Source organism: Gasterosteus aculeatus, chromosome 12, assembly GCF_964276395.1.
Source record: "Gasterosteus aculeatus chromosome 12, fGasAcu3.hap1.1, whole genome shotgun sequence".
NCBI lineage: Eukaryota > Metazoa > Chordata > Actinopteri > Perciformes > Gasterosteidae > Gasterosteus > Gasterosteus aculeatus.
The window spans coordinates 11,000,072-11,018,144 of record NC_135700.1 but is presented as its reverse complement, the minus strand read 5'-3'; the positions used below and the strand labels follow the sequence as shown (position 1 = coordinate 11,018,144).

The 18,073-nt window shown below is 41.8% G+C and overlaps 2 protein-coding genes across 33 annotated transcripts in view; both read right to left on the bottom strand.

Moving 5' to 3' along the window:
* Positions 1 to 3,215, bottom strand: part of sox6 (SRY-box transcription factor 6) — a 120,415-nt gene extending 117,200 nt beyond the window's left edge. For 2 of the 7 annotated variants that reach the window (XM_040203521.2, XM_078085209.1), the window contains exon 1: positions 3,117 to 3,215. The gene's annotated coding sequence lies outside the window, so the exon portion shown is untranslated. Of the gene's footprint in view, positions 1 to 1,211; positions 1,648 to 3,116 lie in introns of those variants that run through there. The other 5 variants (XM_040203540.2, XM_040203549.2, XM_078085210.1 and 2 more) reach the window with 4 other exon arrangements.
* Positions 3,216 to 8,249: 5,034 nt separating this feature from the next.
* plekha7b (pleckstrin homology domain containing, family A member 7b) overlaps positions 8,250 to 18,073 on the bottom strand; it is a 54,392-nt gene continuing 44,568 nt past the window's right edge. For 18 of the 26 annotated variants that reach the window (XM_078085184.1, XM_078085183.1, XM_078085185.1 and 15 more), the window contains 12 exons: positions 17,511 to 17,612; positions 17,215 to 17,326; positions 16,774 to 16,997; positions 16,010 to 16,201; positions 15,795 to 15,909; positions 15,583 to 15,674; positions 14,620 to 14,841; positions 12,713 to 12,934; positions 12,239 to 12,372; positions 11,762 to 11,910; positions 10,077 to 10,226; positions 8,250 to 8,902 (listed from right to left, as the gene is read on the bottom strand). In XM_078085184.1, coding sequence (XP_077941310.1) covers positions 10,090 to 10,226; positions 11,762 to 11,910; positions 12,239 to 12,372; positions 12,713 to 12,934; positions 14,620 to 14,841; positions 15,583 to 15,674; positions 15,795 to 15,909; positions 16,010 to 16,201; positions 16,774 to 16,997; positions 17,215 to 17,326; positions 17,511 to 17,612 — 1,701 coding nt within the window. In that variant the 3' untranslated portion in view covers positions 8,250 to 8,902; positions 10,077 to 10,089. The remainder of the gene's footprint in view (positions 8,903 to 10,076; positions 10,227 to 11,761; positions 11,911 to 12,238; positions 12,373 to 12,712; positions 12,935 to 14,619; positions 14,842 to 15,582; positions 15,675 to 15,794; positions 15,910 to 16,009; positions 16,202 to 16,773; positions 16,998 to 17,214; positions 17,327 to 17,510; positions 17,613 to 18,073) is intronic. The other 8 variants (XM_078085187.1, XM_078085188.1, XM_078085193.1 and 5 more) reach the window with 1 other exon arrangement.

Genomic DNA, 18,073 nt, shown 5'->3' with positions numbered 1-18,073 from the left:
TTAAGGTACAATATAACTCAATTTAAAAAGGGGCATTTCGCAACACAAAAATATAACAACGTGTATTTTAAGCTTTAAAATATCTAAATCACGATTTTCTATTAAAAAGTGACGTGCGTAATTTCAGTAATTGTGTAGAATTCTAAAATATGACAGAAAGTAAGAAAATGTCATCCTTGTAAGTATATTTGCACTTATCCTAAGGAAAGCTGTTGGTTCAGTTGGCGCCGAGCGTCAGAGACTTAAAAGGAAAACTGTGTTCAAGTGCATCTTCTCTAAATGGACAAGCCTCGCGATTGTTAAATTTAATTTATGGCTTATGCATTCTTCAAGGGTCAATTCCCCTGACCTCCGGGGAAAGTTAAGGGAAAACAAATTCCCAGGCTACAAGAAGGCCAGAAACTCGGCGTCTGACTTAAACAAAACCAAAAAAAAACCCAGACAGAATTAAACGAGCAACAAAAAAGCGCTCCGGAATGTGTAAAGGTATAAAGAGACACGAGCGTCAAATGAACTTGTCCACCTCGCCCCGCAGAGAGAGAGAGAGAGAGAGGACACGCACCGGGGCGCGCGCCGCTGTCAACCAATAGTACCGCGCTGTGGACAGAAGTGAAACTGCCACCAGCAGAGAGCAAAGTTACGGGGACGCGTGGACACAAACACTTTGCACGTTGAACACTTCTACGAGGTTCGCCGGTTTGTTTGGAGAACGCGCGATCGGGGACAGCGGTCCGCCTCGGTCCGCCCGCACGGGTCCGCACGCACGGCTTCACGCTGCTGAAATAAACAAAGAGAACGGAGGGGTGGGTGGAGGATAAAAAAAAACGTGGTTCCAAACCTTCCGAAGTGGTTTGGGGGTGTCTTCGAGATGTTGGATTTAACGCGGTTGCGCTTCACTTGTGAGGTAAACTCGAGATCCCGCATCCGCGCCGCGCCGCGCCGCGCCGAACGACCGCAACGCGAGAAAGTTTGTCAGTCAACCGTCGCCGTTAGAAAAATGCGCGAACCCGTGTGAGCGTGACACTCAAGTAACTTTCTTATTTAAAAAAAAAAAAAAAAAAAGAAGAATTATTTTAAAGGGAAAATTGCGCGCGGCGCACGGACACAGTTCAGTGGGACGAGCGCACGCGCTCCACTTTCAGGAATCAGCATTAAAACACAAGGTGAAATGATTAGAGCATATTGAAAAGTAGAGCAAACGTGTTGTTTACCTTGATGCCCTGAGCCGTGGAGATATTCACGCGTCCTTTCCCCCCGTGCGTAAACACCTCTAGACTAGAAAAGAACCAGCGAGCGATCTGTTGAGCGAAAACTTGAGTCTGCTCACTCGGGGCCAAACGAGGGAATCCCGTTTACTCTGTGTGAAGTTCAGCTGTCCTAAACTACAAGCACCTTTTGTTGTTCGCCTATCTGTTCTTTACCTCCCTCCCTCTTTCTCTCGCTCTCTCTCTCTCTCCCTCCCTCCCTCTCTCTCCCTCCCTCTCTCACTCAGACAAGAGAAGACGATGGGTAGAGCTGCTGTCAATCTTGGCAATCAATGCGCGCAGCCATGTCGCAAGTATTCAAAGCATTTCCCGTCGTGCAACATCAGAAAGTGAGTGGCCAGGGCATTGATCTGAGGAAGGCAAAGAGGCAGGACTCCCCCCTCCTCCTCCTCCTCCTCCTCCTCCTCCCAGACAAGAGACGCGAGAGAGAGGGGGAGAGGGAGAGAGAGAGAGAGAGAGAGAGAGAGAGAGAGAGAGAGAGAGAGAGAGAGGAGAGAGAGAGGAGAGGTTTGTGGCCAAATGAAAGTGGAGAAAAGGAGGATGGTTGTAGCCGCCGTAGTTAGTTCTAAAGGTTTACTTAAAATGAACATCTCTTGCAGGTGCATCGACTGCAAAGTTAAGGATTTCTTTTGCTTCCTTTGTAGAGATGTTGATGGTGCACTTTTCCATTTAGTCGACTTTTTTTAGTCTATTTTGGTGAAGGACAAATCATAAACTGACCCTTGCAACTTCAGAATGAATATTAAAAAATGGCCGTTTGTTCAGAGCAAGAGATTACATGAGTTAATGGGAGCGCGCGGGGAGCCTTCTAAGAGGAGATCAGGTGTTTAGATTCGGTGTGATACAACCGAATGTATTTGCAGAAATTGAATCAGCACCTGAGATATACATGCATTTTGTTAATGATTTTTTAAATAGCCATAAAACAAGACGGTTTGATTTACACAGGTCACAGATGTCTCCCGACCTCTCTTTGGATATTTGCAAATCGCATGGACTGAATGCACCTAAAATTTAAGATCATTACTTTGACAGATTATGCGACAAAAATTAGGTCCAACAGACACGTTCCTCTCGGCATGAAGAGCGTTTAAGATTTGTTTTAATGTCACATTAGATAAAACAATTATCACATCAAAATTAAAAAAAACAATCCTCATGAAGGAGTAAGTTTTCCGAGGCATATAATTAAGATTAATTGAGATTTTTTTGAAATGATAAAACATACGTATTTATAAAAAACAGTGTGTAACGTGCAGCACTATTAAAAACGTTATTTAACCCACATTTAACTTTGATTTCCCTACACTGATACACTGCACTTCTTATTTTTTAAGAAAATCCCCAAAAGGTGTTCAACCCAGTAACTATAACTGAAATAATCAATGTGTTACATCACTATGTCCATGCAAAGTTATTTTAGACTGATTCATATGAATAAATCCTTTAGTGCGTTTTAAAATAGAATCGTTTGACATCTGAAATAAAAGCCAAAGTCCCGCGGCCATGGATGTACCATGGATCAGTTACTAAAACAGGCGATTGTACAATGAGACACTTATCTGTACCGAATGAGCATGTGTTTAAAATCATCAACGAGAGTTTGGAGGAGGCTCAAGTACGTCAAACACACCAAATGAACCATGTTCAGAAATCAGAGAATAGTCAGAATAAGACAGGAGAAAGGGACAGCTGACGGAAAAAGTTACAAGCCACACAATCTGCAGCAGCATATAATGATGAGAAGAAAAGAACGACCACCTCAAAACACATCACAACACCCAGCAAAACAACGCAATTCACTGTAATTTCATCAGGCAATAAACAAAATGAAATAGGAAAGTTACTTACAAAGACAGGAGACAGCAGCAGGAAATTCTGATTGTTAACTGCACAGTCACATAGAGCTACAAGAGGGAGGAGAAGCAGAGAGAGAGAGAGGGGGAGAGAGAGAGAGAGAGAGAGAGCGAGAGAATTGGCCACACAACTCATCCACAGCACCGCATCACAGCAGACTCCCTCACTCCTTCTTTTTTGTTGTTCAAAATCAAACGCCATCTCGATCAGGGAGCATCACGTGTGTGTGTGTGTGTGTGTGTGTGTGTGTGTGTGTGTGTGTGTGTGTGTGTGTGTGTGTGTGTGTGTGTGTGTGTGTGTGTGTGTGTGTGTGTTAATATCGCCGCTGAAAGGAGGGAGAGCGAATATGAAAGACAGAAGAGACTTACCTTTCCGCAAGAAACTTTTTTTCTGCCGTCCAGCGGACCCTTTCCTCCATATAAAACCATAACAAATATTACCTACTTTAATAATAAAACAACTTCCACACAGTGGTGTGACGAGGTAAAACACTGCCGCAACAGTCCAACATTTTTGTTTTTCAAACCCACGCACGATGATTCCTGTCTGCTGCGTGTTCGCAGATTTACCGCGACTGAAAAGCCAGTTTTACGTGGCTCATACGCCACCTTTTGGCCACTGCAGGAACTGCTGAAAAAGACCATCCAGCCTGTACAATTCAGATGACTGTACTGAAAATAAAACCAGAACATTTGGACCACAACACTCAGGCTATTACAGAGGTTCATCGCAGTGCGTGTAAGCAGTGAAACGGTTTTACTTTAAACACTTGAGTTCTCTACTTTGGGAGCTCTCTGCTGCTTTGGAAATTATGTTATTTGTATTCGGAAGTAAAGGACGGATGCAAAAAGTTATGTCTCATTGGGTTTGCTTATTCCGCCAGGCTAACATTGTACATGCTTATGGGTACAGCTGAGCAGGTGCCAGATAGCTCTCGAAACACAAGTATAGACTGCTATTTCTATAGAGGTGACTGTAATGGCTTCCTCTTTATAGCTCAGAGTGTGTGACGCCTGCATGCAGAGTAAAAGACAGTGCAACTTGTTGGGGGGTAAAGCAGACACATTTGCATAGCCTGTGAGTCTTTGATGCATCTTGAAATTCAAGTCTAGCCCATAAATATTTGAAAAGGAGAGTGCATAAAAATCAACATTTTTGTTACATTAAATTAACATGTGTTCTTCTCCTGTTCTGCATGGTTAATTAGAGAAAGCCATTCAGTTAGTGAGCAAAGACAGCACACGTGTGTGTGTGTGTGTGTGTGTGTGTGTGTGTGTGTGTGTGTGTGTGTGTGTGTGTGTGTGTGTGTGTGGGGGGGGGGAGAGGGGGGCTTTGATTGCAGTGCTGCAGCCAGAGCAGGTTTCAAAAGTGTGCAGCTGAATCATGCTAAAAAAACCAACAATGGTTTGTTTTCTTAATGGGGATTCACAATTACCTGCATTTACCAGAAGGAAGATTATTATAAAAGTTCTACTTCAGACCTTTAAGCGGCACGCTACACCAATTAAGCCTTTATAAATTATTTATACATGCCTACTACCCACCAAAACACAGTTTAATGTAGTCATGGACATTATTTCACTGTTTATTTGTCACTGTCTTAATTCATTTCAATTTCAATGCAATTTATTTTTTGTATGCTTCAAAATTAAAAAGCACAAAATATTTCAATACAATAGAGTAACCACACATTCAACACATATGATATAAATGATTCATATAATGAGAGAAATAAGCAGCATAATGATGGGAAAATAACAGCAGCAGAGGATATAATAGAATAAACGAGTAAAAGCACATGTATGATCATATAACATGTGTTTGATACAGGGTTTAACATTGTTGAAGTTTAATACTGGATAATCACATCTTCAGTTGTTTTAAATACATTTATAAACAGCTGTAAACCTGCTGTTAACAGTACAACACACTACACTGGCCGGTGTATAAATATCTTAAAATTGTTATTCATCAGCCCAAACTTCTGAACATCCTGACGACTCTTGCCAACAGCCACAACGGCTGATACGAACCAACACAACTTAGTCATTATTGAATGCTAAACATATGCAATGCAACACTATTTGCATACGTGCATATCGCCTCTCTCCCAATTGGACTTGCAAAGTGGGACGCTCTGTTCTCATTAGTTGACCCAAATCTCTTACTTGTAACTCTGGATTTCATCAAAGTTTAGTCAGGATCTAATATTTCCTTTCAAGTTAACAGAGAACCACTGATTAATCATGTTGAAATAAGGAGTGCAACATGCCAATTCTAGTTATATACTTCCATCATGCAGCGTGTGCCAGCAGTACTACAAATATCAACTCTGTAGCAGAATACTAACAGAATCCAAACATGTGCGGAAGTTTTAAATACATTACCTGCTCTTTGTTATTTAAGGCCCAGTCAACACTCTGGGAAAGTGAAAACTTCTTCTTAGTCTGTAAATTAACACACATTAAAAACACACATCTCAAATTACATTCTAATATGACTGTGGTTACTGATATATATAAAAAAGAAATAACAACTAAACTGATGGATGCCCCGTGATGGTGCATCGTAGATCCACAGATGTGTGTGTTCCCTTTTCATTCGAGGGACTGAACATGGCAAATTTCACTTAGATCCGTGTGTATGTGTGCACAAAGCAGCCGGATAAAAGAGGAGGCCCTGGGGCATTTGGTTCATTTACGAAGCAGCTGCTTTTATGTACAAAAAGCCCAATTCACTGTAGGTATTGTAAAAGCCTTCCGTTTAAGGAACATAAGATTAATTCATTGTTTAATATAACACAGCACCTTCTCAAAACACACTTAATCATTTATGTCGAAGGAATTCTAAACTGTTTCTATATATATCTACAGATCTATATATATAGATCTAATATATATATATATATATATATATATATATATATATATATATATATATAGCTCAGGTAAATGTGTTGTTCAATATTTTGTATTTTTCTAACATTTGTATTACCTCCTGAGTGATGGTGCAAATGTAAAACCTTTGAAATCAAAGATTACACAAAGGCATTTTTTTATTTACAGCAAATAGTCGGGTCAACACGCTGCAGCAGAACTACTGTATGTCAGCCTCTCTCTATTCTTTTGAGCTCGCACGCACGATTGAAAGAATATTCAGTGATTCCTAACTCGTCAATTATTCAACAAATCACCATTCCATTTCTTACATATTCAAAAATGTACCCTATGTGGGGCTTGAAAATGATAAAACAGCATAAAATACTATTTTGAAATCAAAGCACCTATTGCATGGGCTTCCTTGGTTTTGTATTTGTACAATTGGACTACAATCTGGATCCCTGCGGTGCCCAGAGGAGGGGCCGGCTGTGCTTCCAATGCAATCCAATCCTCACGTTCACGGCAAGTAACAATAATATTTATGTGATGGAAATATGTATCACTGGGAATCAGAGCGGGATCTCCCCTTTCTCTTCCCCCGTCGGGGGATAACTGTGAATATGTAACACGCAGCGGTGTGCAGCGCAGGGAACAATGTAGACTTGAGTACAAGGTCGGACTCCTTAGCACGGTCTCAAAAGGCTCTTCCTTTCAACGTAGAAAAGGAAACCTGACGAACAGAGTAACAGAAGTTGGACTTTAGACATCGACGTGGGACACTGTTACTTTAGTGATTTCTACATTTTATTTACTGCTGCTCACCTGCTAGATTTTATTCACTTCTACAAAAACGACTGTAACAACATCGCTGTCAGGAAAGCGAGCAGAACGTGTCGTAGTCTCTCTACATCGGTGAATCCAGCAAGCATTTAGTTACAGATTAATGCGCGAGGCCTTGATTGCCTTTAACAGAACAGCACCCAATTAGCATAATAGGCCCCCGTTCATTCTCTTTGAAGTCCAGAGCATAGAATAACAAATGTATATGAACCACCAGCCAAACGTCAATACATGGAAATGCCACAATCCTCAGTGGAGGGTATTGGTGGATTTTTGCAGGAGGAGGGAAAAACATCCCATTTTTTATTGCAAAATCAGCAGAACGGAGGATGTGATGGGTCTCCGAGCCACCAGGGCCAGCAGGCGCTGTGGGCCCCCCCCCACCCCCCCCGATCCTGGAGGAGAAGAGGAGGCAGCGAGGGAGGGAGGGAGGATGCTGCTGCCGAGGGAGGTGCGTCCTCCTCTCTCAGGTGTTTTCAAAGCGCACTACGATGCAGACTGGTGTAAGTAATTACCCTCCAATTAAAGATAAAGATGCCACTTGGGAGGCAGCCGCATCACAACTGCTCACTATCAGACAGGCAAAGGCAGGCATGGGCGCTGCATCCATTTAAAGGGCGTACATCACATCCTATCAGAGCATTTTCCGGGAGGGGGGGGAATCATCATTAATGTAACATGATAAATATTTGTGTTGAAAACCGTGGACTGTGTGTCTATTGAAAAACATTCCCTCTGTATTCTTTTTCTTTTGAATTAGAAGGTCAATGCATGTATTTCTCCAAAAGTTTCTTTCACAATTGCAATGGAGACATAGTTCATGATTTACAGATATGAGTTCTGTACTTTAGAATCCAGAGTTATTAGTATCCACCTTCTTGGTCGAAAATACACCAAATTAAAAATGCCCTTTTGAGATGGAAAAGGCTTTGAACTTAAGAAACATTTCAAGAAGCCTTTTTTTTGTATTGAAGGTTCACCTCCTTTGAGCATACCATAGTTTGGTTCCCTTGTCAAATAATATAATGAAGTTTAATAGGTCAAGGCAATCAATGTGGAGGTTCAAAGAGAATCCTGGAGCTATGATGAGTGCACATTTTGTACCTTTCCTTTGTACATGATTAGAATAAAGATGCGGTCGATAAACGCATGAGATAAATGTATAAAGGAAAAAACGCTATAGGTTAAACGTTAATCATTTCAATAAAAGTAAAAGCTGCCATTGTTGAACTAATTTCTCAAACGCGTCGATTACGAGGCAGTGCAACCTGCCACTAACAGAAGGTCGTTTATTATTGAATCTCCCTTTTGTTGTTATGACTCATGTGATATTTCCATCGGGCAGATGAAGCTTGCAAACTTGTTGCAACTCACCCCATTAAAATAAAAATAAAACATGAAAGTTACATTGTGTTAATATCTTTAATATTCACTTTTTTCTCTTTTCTTTTATAAATTTCTAATGTGCAACCTCCCCCAGTCACACAGAAAATATGTGCACATTGCACATATCCTGATGTAAGCAAAAATAAAATTCATCCTGGCAAATTAAAAGGAGACTGGCAGTGCTCAAGGTACATACATATAATATTTCGAGTGGCTTGGTGTAAGAATATTATCTGAGGTTTGACAAAAATACTACTATCATGACGCATTTAGTACCTCTGGTTCTAAACATTCTGTACCTGATAAAAACAAAAATGACCCAGTTGCGTTCACACTGCAAGTAATAGCCATTGAGTGTTACCTTGAAAACGTGATACAGTGTACAATTCAAAGTGCATCAACATGTAGAAAACATTATTATGAGATTTACATTTGTTAGACGCTTTCATAGTTAATTAGCACAGCGTTTCAAAGTCCTCCATTTCCTTGTTGCTTACAGCGAGTGGACACACTTTGACGAGCCAATACTGCGTGGGCCCAAGCAAGTATTATAAATGATTAGTACAGTTTTTGTACTGCTGCATGGAAAGACGGAAATGTCCAAGGATCCACTTTTCTTGCAAATTGCTTGTTGTCTTTGTGGAATAGCACCTCAGTGTCCAAAAATTGCTTGAGCTGAGAAGTGATGAAACAGAAAGACAACGTGAGAACACAAACAGCAAATATCAAAGATACATGACAACCACAACAGCAGAATCCGTCAAAGTGATTCACGACTAAATCAATGCCGTAACACATTGTTGCTGCCCGTGCCACACAACCAAAACACGTGCAACATTAGTAGAATATTTTTTAATAGGGAATATAGTAGGCAGTGCGGTACTCATCCAAACATTAGATTATCCTACCAACCACAATAAACTGAAGCCACATCACTTAAAGACGGCATGAAGAACAATCATTAGTAGCAGCTGCCAAACTGATGAGAAAGCCAAAGACGACTGAATAACATTCTACATTCTACAGTTCTACATTATTATGCCCAGCTCGTACTCTTCCTGTAGAAACGATCTGTGGCACTTCTGAGGAGGTTGTTGCTACAGGTTGGTAAACATATGTTCAGACGCACTACGTAACCACCTATTCCCTCTATTAAAATCACATTAGTAAATCCTTTTATCGTTGGGATGGAAACAAAACTGTAGCAGACAAACTTTTCCAAACCAACTGCGCGTCAAACCCCACCTTTTACCGTAACAGCCCACCTGGATGTGATGAATGAGATCATTCATATAATTGAGTGATCAAATATTTGTCATTATTGCCTGGTGAATGGAAGTATTTTAATAAGGCAGAAAAAAAATGACACGGCCCCCCTTTGTGCGTTAAAAGTAACATCGATGATATCTGCAATTTTCTTCCTGACTTATTGCTGCCAGACTACAGATGGGGAGTTAATTGGTGCTGTGAATGCAGCTGTGCAGACTACTGAACTGTCGAGGTGCTAAATCAAACGGCGTCTCTTTTGTTAATTACACACAATGCTACAAACAGTCATGTTCCTTTGAGCCCTTTCTTTCCTCAACCATCCATAAATATTTTGGCAGTGGTACAGAAAGAAGAAGAAAAAAAAAGGAAAAACAATTTACACACAATTATCACAGTGGGATGAGAAGACTGCCTGCAGATGTTTGTTTTGATTATAATGGGAGCAGAGGCAGGGCTTCCCTAACCTACACAAGATGTGTTTGCCACGATCACAACAGAGCCGTGAGCATGCAGAGAGGTGCAAAGCACGCAGGAGACCCGCGTTGGAGACAATCAGCACCGCATGCAGCTATGCCCTTACTTTATTTCTCGGATTAGACAAACGTGTAGTGGATTCCGTTGCTTAGAGGAGAGGGAGGTGCCAGAGAAACGGGGGGAAGAGGAGGAAGAGGGGGAGGCGGGGGAGGAGGAGGAGGAGGAGGAGGAGCGGGGATGTTAGCCTGTGGTAGAACTATTGAGGAGAGGACACAAGGAAAACAAGAGGGGGAGAAAACAGCATTGGTCTGTTAGTCAAAGGGCCAGTTCTGGGAAAGTTTGAAGGCACAATGAGAGTTGGAACTGGATGAGGACCACACAATGGTGGCGTGTTTTCCTGAAAGGACACAACTTCTGCATACTGATGACACTGATGGCGGTATACGGTTAAATTATGCCGTTTTCCTGGACTATTTATAAACTTCTCTTAATGTTGAAATAACCAACAGGAATATGCGTTTTGTTATCCAATGAATAAATATCTGACAGATCAAGGTACTTTATTAAACTCATGGATCAAATCTGATATTGGTGTTCTACTTAATGATCTGCAGCATTATCCACCATTCTGTGACACGACTGGATACATTAACAGGAAAGCTATCAAGGCATCAACAAGGGGCAGATTAATATGGATCACCACCTCCCACATTGAGATGTGCTTTATATTCATGTGGGCGCTAGACAAAGAGGCATATTTCCAGCACTAAATTACAGATTCCTTTCAACATCCCTGGGTTGTCACAAAAAAAAACAAAAATAGAATGAAATTTAACAATCAGACACACCTTTTTAATATTTACTGTACGTAATTGCAACGCTGCATAGTGCTGCCCTTAAGCCGGCAATATTGAAGTCTCTCATGCATAATGCTGAGAAGAAAAAAAAAATCCTCTTCTTTTAATTCAAGGATTTGAAAATGCACGAGCATACCTTACTTTAACACCAAAGGAAGAGAAAGTCATTGATTCAGTCTCTACTGACAAGATGCCACTAGTTATACTCCCTGACATTTCTCTATGCTGGAAATAATGTTATAATTGTTGACTTTGCCTCACTGTGCATATTAAGCTTCCACACACGCTGACAGCTTGAGTGTTACTGTGTGTGACAGATGTATGTGTGCATATATATGCGCGTGTGTGTGTGTGTGCGTGCGTGCGTACGTGTGAGCAGGGCAGACAGGTCTGACAATCTGCTGCAGCTACAGTGAAAATGAACCGGCCTGTCGACTGTAGAGTATGAAAGAGATGAAAAGTGAGCGTGGTGTCTTTTATGCAGGTTCAGAGCTGCGTTCAAAGCAGCAGCAGTGGTACGCAGAGGTAGAGTAGAGTCTGACTGGGTCATTGATCAGCGCACAAAATGGCCTCATCAAGCTATTCCTCCCCTGTCTGAAGGATTCGACGTGGATTGCAATTAGAGACTATCTGAGCTTCTAAGAAGGAATAATCTTCAGTTATTAGGAAATGGACAGACTTATAGCTTGACTCTGCACCTTACGCCCTTCTAATCTCCACTCCATCAATAGAGTATTCCTGAAAGACTGCTTGACTCACTTCATACCTTCTTCAAGATGCCAAATTGATGGAGGGAGAGATTTAACTGAAACTGTCAGCAGTGTTTCTGTGGAATGACATTTTTTTACGTGATTTATGAAGCAACGATGTACAACCTACAACAACCTTCAGGCTGAAAAAAAAAAAACTATTTCCAAATTGTCAAATGACCAACCTGTGACTAATTTGCTCTTGAGCGAAGCTTCCGAGGCGAGAGCGTAGGACATGGTGATGATCCTCTCCTGCTCCTGCAGAGCAGAGTCGAGTGCCACGAGCCCGACCTCTGGCTTGTCCAAAGTCACTCCGGGTGCTAGGTTTTGCACACTGTCCCGTGCGCAGAGACAAAGAAGACAATGTTGTAAAATCATGATGCTTTGGTGAAAATGGGGGAAATGCAGTCACTGCTAAAGAGGGCGTCTCTTGCCAAGCGCACAGCTGCTGGGATATCAAAGGGAAGCCGGAGCTAAAGTCAAGTGCCTTTGAAGGTGGCGGAACTGTAACCTTTCCCAAAGACACGTTGGTAGAGTAAAGGAAGGGCTTGACCTTCAGTATTTTGGTTTAACTGGGTGTTTGGCTCACCGCGAGGCCTTCCTAAAACTCCACAATCGGCCGCCAGCAACAGTTGAACGGCAAACGATTAGATTTCATGTACCTGGACTTTGCCAAGATGCTCTTGATGCGCTCCACCTTACGGTGCCGATCCTCCAGCTCCTGCGGACTGAGAGGCTCCTCGGGCTCTGAATCCACGTAGCGCTCCGGGATCAACACCTTCTGAGGCTTGGAAAGCTAACCGAAAGAACTGGGTTCAAAACCACTTACTTTCTTTTATTTATGGCACGCTGCATTTGACATAGTATGTTTGAGACAGATTTACTGTGAAAGAGATAAACAACCTTCATCGGCTAAAGCTACAACAAGGAGTGTAACAGTTACAACCAGTCAACTGGCTCGTGAAGAACAATTAGAACCAAATAGTTGCAGGATTTGGGAGTACAACATTTGGTTTTCTACTGATTTGACTGTGGTCACAGGCTGTCGTATGTGTTTTCTTCTTCTACTCATTCACTATATTAAAGTATTGACCAAACACAATTGCTATATTTCGCCGCAGAGAAAGATAACTTACCTCTTTGTTAAGGTCCAGGTCAAAGTCCAATGGCTCCAAGTCAACCTCGTGGGAGGAGGGTGTGGTGGAGCGCAGGGTCAGCCATTCGTCAGAGCGGGAGCGAGGCCTCTCTCTGTGCTCGGGAGCCGTTTCCTCCCCCTGAACGCTCCTCACTACCTGCGCCTCCTCACCTTGAACAGCCCTCTCCAGCAACTGCAGGTCAAACTCCTGCTCCCTCTTCCACTGAAAACACACACAGACAAAAAGATGGACGGTGAAATATGTTTCACACGATGCTTCCAACCTTCAAACTATGAAGGAAAATTTGAAAATCAGATTATCAGCCTTGATACATCATTTCATGAAGCAAGTTGTGTACAATGGTTATCACTGGTATGCGAATGGTTTTAAAGGCTGCAGAGAGAGAACGTGTGGGTGTGTTGAAATGTGGAAAAGAAAAGAAAAAAAGAGGGAGCATGCATTTGTTTGAGTGTGCTTACGCTCTCAAATCAAAATGCATGCATGTACATCCTCAGTGATAAAGAAGACAACACGATGCAATCGACACTAACACAAAAAATCACTTCACTTATTCCAATGAAAGTTTCACCAAACAATGTATTACATGTATTCAAGGAAAAAATACAACAAATTAAAAAACATGGTAATATGAGTCCAAATGTTTATTTATTTCCAAACATTCACATTTAAAATAGGATTCTTATCACTAACAATTAATTATTAGAATTACTTCAGTATTAGTATCAGATAAAGACACTGTGAGAACAATGAAATAACCTATTACCTATGTTTTGATATAAAATTTCGATTTAATACACAAGTTTGGACTAAATAAAAGGCTTCCATCAAAAAGCCCGGGAAGCGGTTAAAGGGACAATAGTAACTCCCAATCCATAAACACTCAGAAACTTATCTTCATCTGTGTAAAACACAAATGCCATGAATAGAGATGCATGGATTAGGAATAGATGAATAGGCTTAAAAAGAAATGCTCTAAGTATGTCAATGATTTGGTCAGTGGAAATTAAAGAATTTCCTTCTCTTACTCTCTCACACGGACACACATACACACACACACATATATGGACTGCTTAGAGACAGCAATAGCACTACATTAATGAGCAGCAGGCACTGAAGTCTAAATGAAGAGAGGGAGGACTCGAGTCAGACTGAAAGCAGCCGGTCAGGGATTGAAGGATGAGTGAGAAGAGGTGAAACTGGATGGATGAAGTACCCATGAAATGAAATACCCATGAATGGTAACAGTTGATGGCATTTAAGGCCCATGTCTGTTGTAATTAGTGCGTTATGTGTTTGGTAGGCAAGATATGTTATATTGCAAAGCTTTTAAGGAATAACACGTTTTCCTATACATTGTCAAATTGAATAATTTCCACTTCATAATAATAACCACTTGTACAAATGACTGTTAAGTGTTAAAGGGATAGTTCACCCCAAAAAATTAAAATACATATTACATACATATCTTTTTACTTCTAGGACAGTAGGAAAAGCAAAGATGTAAATTAGGTGCAATAATGTTGTCCTAGTATCCTGCATGTTGGCTGAATGCCCAAAAGGGTTACTGGAAAACTTGAACCCAAGACAGCCATTGTTATGTCATTAGTAACCGTGCCTTTCCTACTATTACAAGTCGATATGTTTGCTGTGAAAAAGGTATTAATGTTTGAGAACAGCGTGCAGGAATGGAGCACAGTAAGAGCCACACAGAGAATTGCCGTACAGCACTATTTCAATGTATCGCTATCAACTTTTTAATGTCCTGAACTAACAAAAGACAGACTATAAGAAGCAACGGTGCTCATTGCTACTTGTAGATGGCCAGTCCCGGTTTGGCTGTCGTCATGCATGAGAGAGCGACGTGTGATACAGTTCTAGTAACATACTGATCCCAGGTCTGCGGAAAGCGGGCGCGAGGAGGATGAAGAAGTGCGCGACGAGGGAGAGGCGTGGCGGTCTCCCTGGCTCAGGGTGCGTTTGCGCTGGCGAACGAGGGCCTTCTGGTGCCTCTTCATCCTCTCCAGCTGCTCGTCAGCACTCATCTTCCCCCTCTGCTGCTGCACCGAGTCCCCAGAGTACAGACGCTCCAAGGCACTTTTTGGTCTCTCCTGAGAGGAGGGGGAGAGCAAAGAGAGTTGATAACATGAGCAAGAGGTGGTGCAAAAGGCAAAGAAGTGGAAGAAAAAACAAAACAAGCCTACCACGAAGATAGAAGCTGTTAATAAGGATTGAGAAAGGAATACGGGAGGAAGTTCCGTTTTAAGAGATGTGACATTACTGAGGTTGTAATTCGAGCATACAGATTTATGCAGTGTACATAGCACAAAAAGTATCAAATTTTCTTCTGTGGAATAATACCAAGAAATGTAATTTTTGAGATTTGATTAGGAGGATAATGTTGTTGAAATTATCACAATACTTTTGAACGGATTTATCTAAATTAGGGTTTTTTTCAACAAAATATAAAAACTATTTCTACAAATAGGTTATAACCAAAAATCTCCAAAGTCTCTGAATCTGATTCCCACCGGTGAACATTTGCAGCTGGGTTTTTGTGTATTTGTGCTAGCTCCAATTGAATGCAACTCCCAATTAATTCAGTCAAAAGTTCCATTGAGATAATCTAGAATGCTGAATATTGCTCTCCACTGCTTTGGGTACCCACTTTTGATTCACTACATGTATACAATGTGATTTATTGGTATATAGTCCTTGGCAGCAGAGATGGATGACATCTGAGATTGTGATGTTAAAGGCAGAAGCCCACCAAAACAAGCTGGAGAAAATATAAACCAATCTCTTCTAAACAATTCCTTGTTAAATTAGACAAAGTTGATTCTGAGCCTTACCTTCATGCCGGCAGCTGAGGCTGCTCTCCGGAGGGTCACATACGAGGAGACGCCCGAGGACTGATTCAGCCTCAGCGAGGAGCCAGCCACTCCTGAGGGAAAGCCAACGAACTTAAACACACCTTTCTCAACTTGGCAAAAAAGCCAGAAGCTAGTGTACATTTATTAACACATTAAACATCCCACAGCTAAATACATGTTTTCTACTATACCTCTGCTAGGTAATGTCTGGTAACCATCATGTCCAGATGTGGCTATACTGATGTGGCTGGCGCCATCTCCAGCCCCCATAAGCTCCGGATCACTCAGGAAAGGCCTGAACTCCACCTGAGATTCAAAGACAGAGATTTAAAAACAGATGAGAAGGTGAAACGTAAATATATATAATATATAATAAGCAGCACATAAACACACATAATGTCTGTACCTTACTGTCTCCATTAGTGAACTGGCCAACCTCTCTGTCCCTTTTGCGTTCGTCCGACTGTCGCTTTAGGCCGCGTACAGAAGTGTGTCTGATGACTGTGGTCTCCCGGGGCAACGGGGGCACAGCAGGGGGATGCTCATCGGGATTGTAAAGCTGAGGTAGAGGAGGTCTAGGTGGCACATCTTCCCCACCCTGTACAAAAAAACACTGTTGACTATTGATATACGCGATACTCAATATGACACACAAGCATCTACTCATTTCTCTATGACATCATCCTTTCCTAAGAAACCACAAAATCAGAGCAAATATCTTATGCTAGATGCACATATGTGGATACACTCTTTTCTTATCTGTTTATCATAATACTATCTGCAATACAGTGGAGCCAAAAATGGCAAAACCAGAGCTACTGTATACATTACATAGTGTTGGAATCAGTTTAAAGTTAAATATAGTCAAATATACAAAACATTTACTCATTCATATTGCATCTTATTAAGTGTGAGGATTTTCCATTTTCCCTCAGATTGAATGTCTGTGAGTTTTGGAATGTTGGTTGAATAAAACAAGCCATTAAAAAAAAACTCATAAATTGTGACTTCACTATTTTTTAAGAGCTAGCATATGTGGCCATCTTAAACCGAAATGGAATATTATATTAATTTGTATATTTTATAAAAAAAGAACCTGCAATGCTTTCAGATTGTCATAAAAGGCTGTTTATGTAGAACCAGCTGCCTTCTGTTCACAGGGTCACTCACCCATTGAAGACCACTAGAGATGGCTGCATCCACCCAGTGATGGGAGGGCTGCTGGCTGGGGCTGGAGGAGCGGGCGGCGCTGTGGCCGCTGGGGCTGAGGTGAGGGCTGTGCTGCTGATGCTGCTGATGCTGCTGATGCTGCGACAGTCTCATCTCCACAGCAGACGGGCTCCCGGGCACAGAAGGCACTGACGACGCCGACACTGAAGGCACAAACTTCCTCTCTGGGGATTCCATGAACATGAACACATAACGTGAACACACACAACGCGGTAAAGACGGGGCTTTCTTTTCCCCTGGGAAATGTTCAAGTCATTAGTATTGAGTATATGATTAAGAGTTTTAATGGTGAGATGCAGCAGCATGACCACGTGGCTTGTACTGCATTGCAGCGAGCAGATATCTCTGGCTTTTTACACGTGAAAGCTCCAGGTGTCTCACCTGGGTTGGTGAGAGAGGAGATGGTGACTTTGTAGTTGGCTTTACTGGTGCTGAGGCCTGCAATAACATCCTCAATCCTCCACAGCTCCTTTCTGATCTGGACTTTATCTTGCTGCTCAAAGAGGCCCACAGAAACACACACGTTTAAAGATACCTATTTACTTTAAATAACTTACAAGGCAATGTGTTACTAACGAGAAGTCATGCAATTTGCCAAAATACAGTTTTCATTTTGAAGTTGATCCTCTGCAGAGAGAGGACCACCACACAGAAGTCTTTGTATTGTGACTGTAGACCTGAGAGAGATCGCTGCGGTTCATCTGTCCCTGCAGGGCCGACTTCAGCCAGTCCACGTCTCTCTCCAGTCGGCTGTACTCATTCCACGCGTTCTCCATCTCCTGCAAAACAAAAAACAAACACACTCCATGCTCTGATGAGAAGGGACACAGCTCTGGGATATTATAACCCTCTCACGAGACGAGAGGCTTCTACGATAACGTGAGGCTGCGACCTGTCGACTGAACTTCACACACACACACACACACACACACACACACACACACACACACACACACACACACACACACACACACACACACACACACACACACACGTGGTGAGATGCGTACGGGAGTAAAAGAGAGCTTGTGTCTTGTGGTGTTTTATTAGAATCTTGATTTCTCACTTGAATGTATTTTGTTAAATATTGGAATTCCTTTGATCTGCTCCATTGTTACCAATGTTCAGTCATTTTTATATTATACTTCTACATATTATGTAACCAATGGGAGCATCAGAAAGGTTTCAGCACGACCAATGTGTTCGGAAACGTCTTTCGCACTGACAGCCTACAGAAATA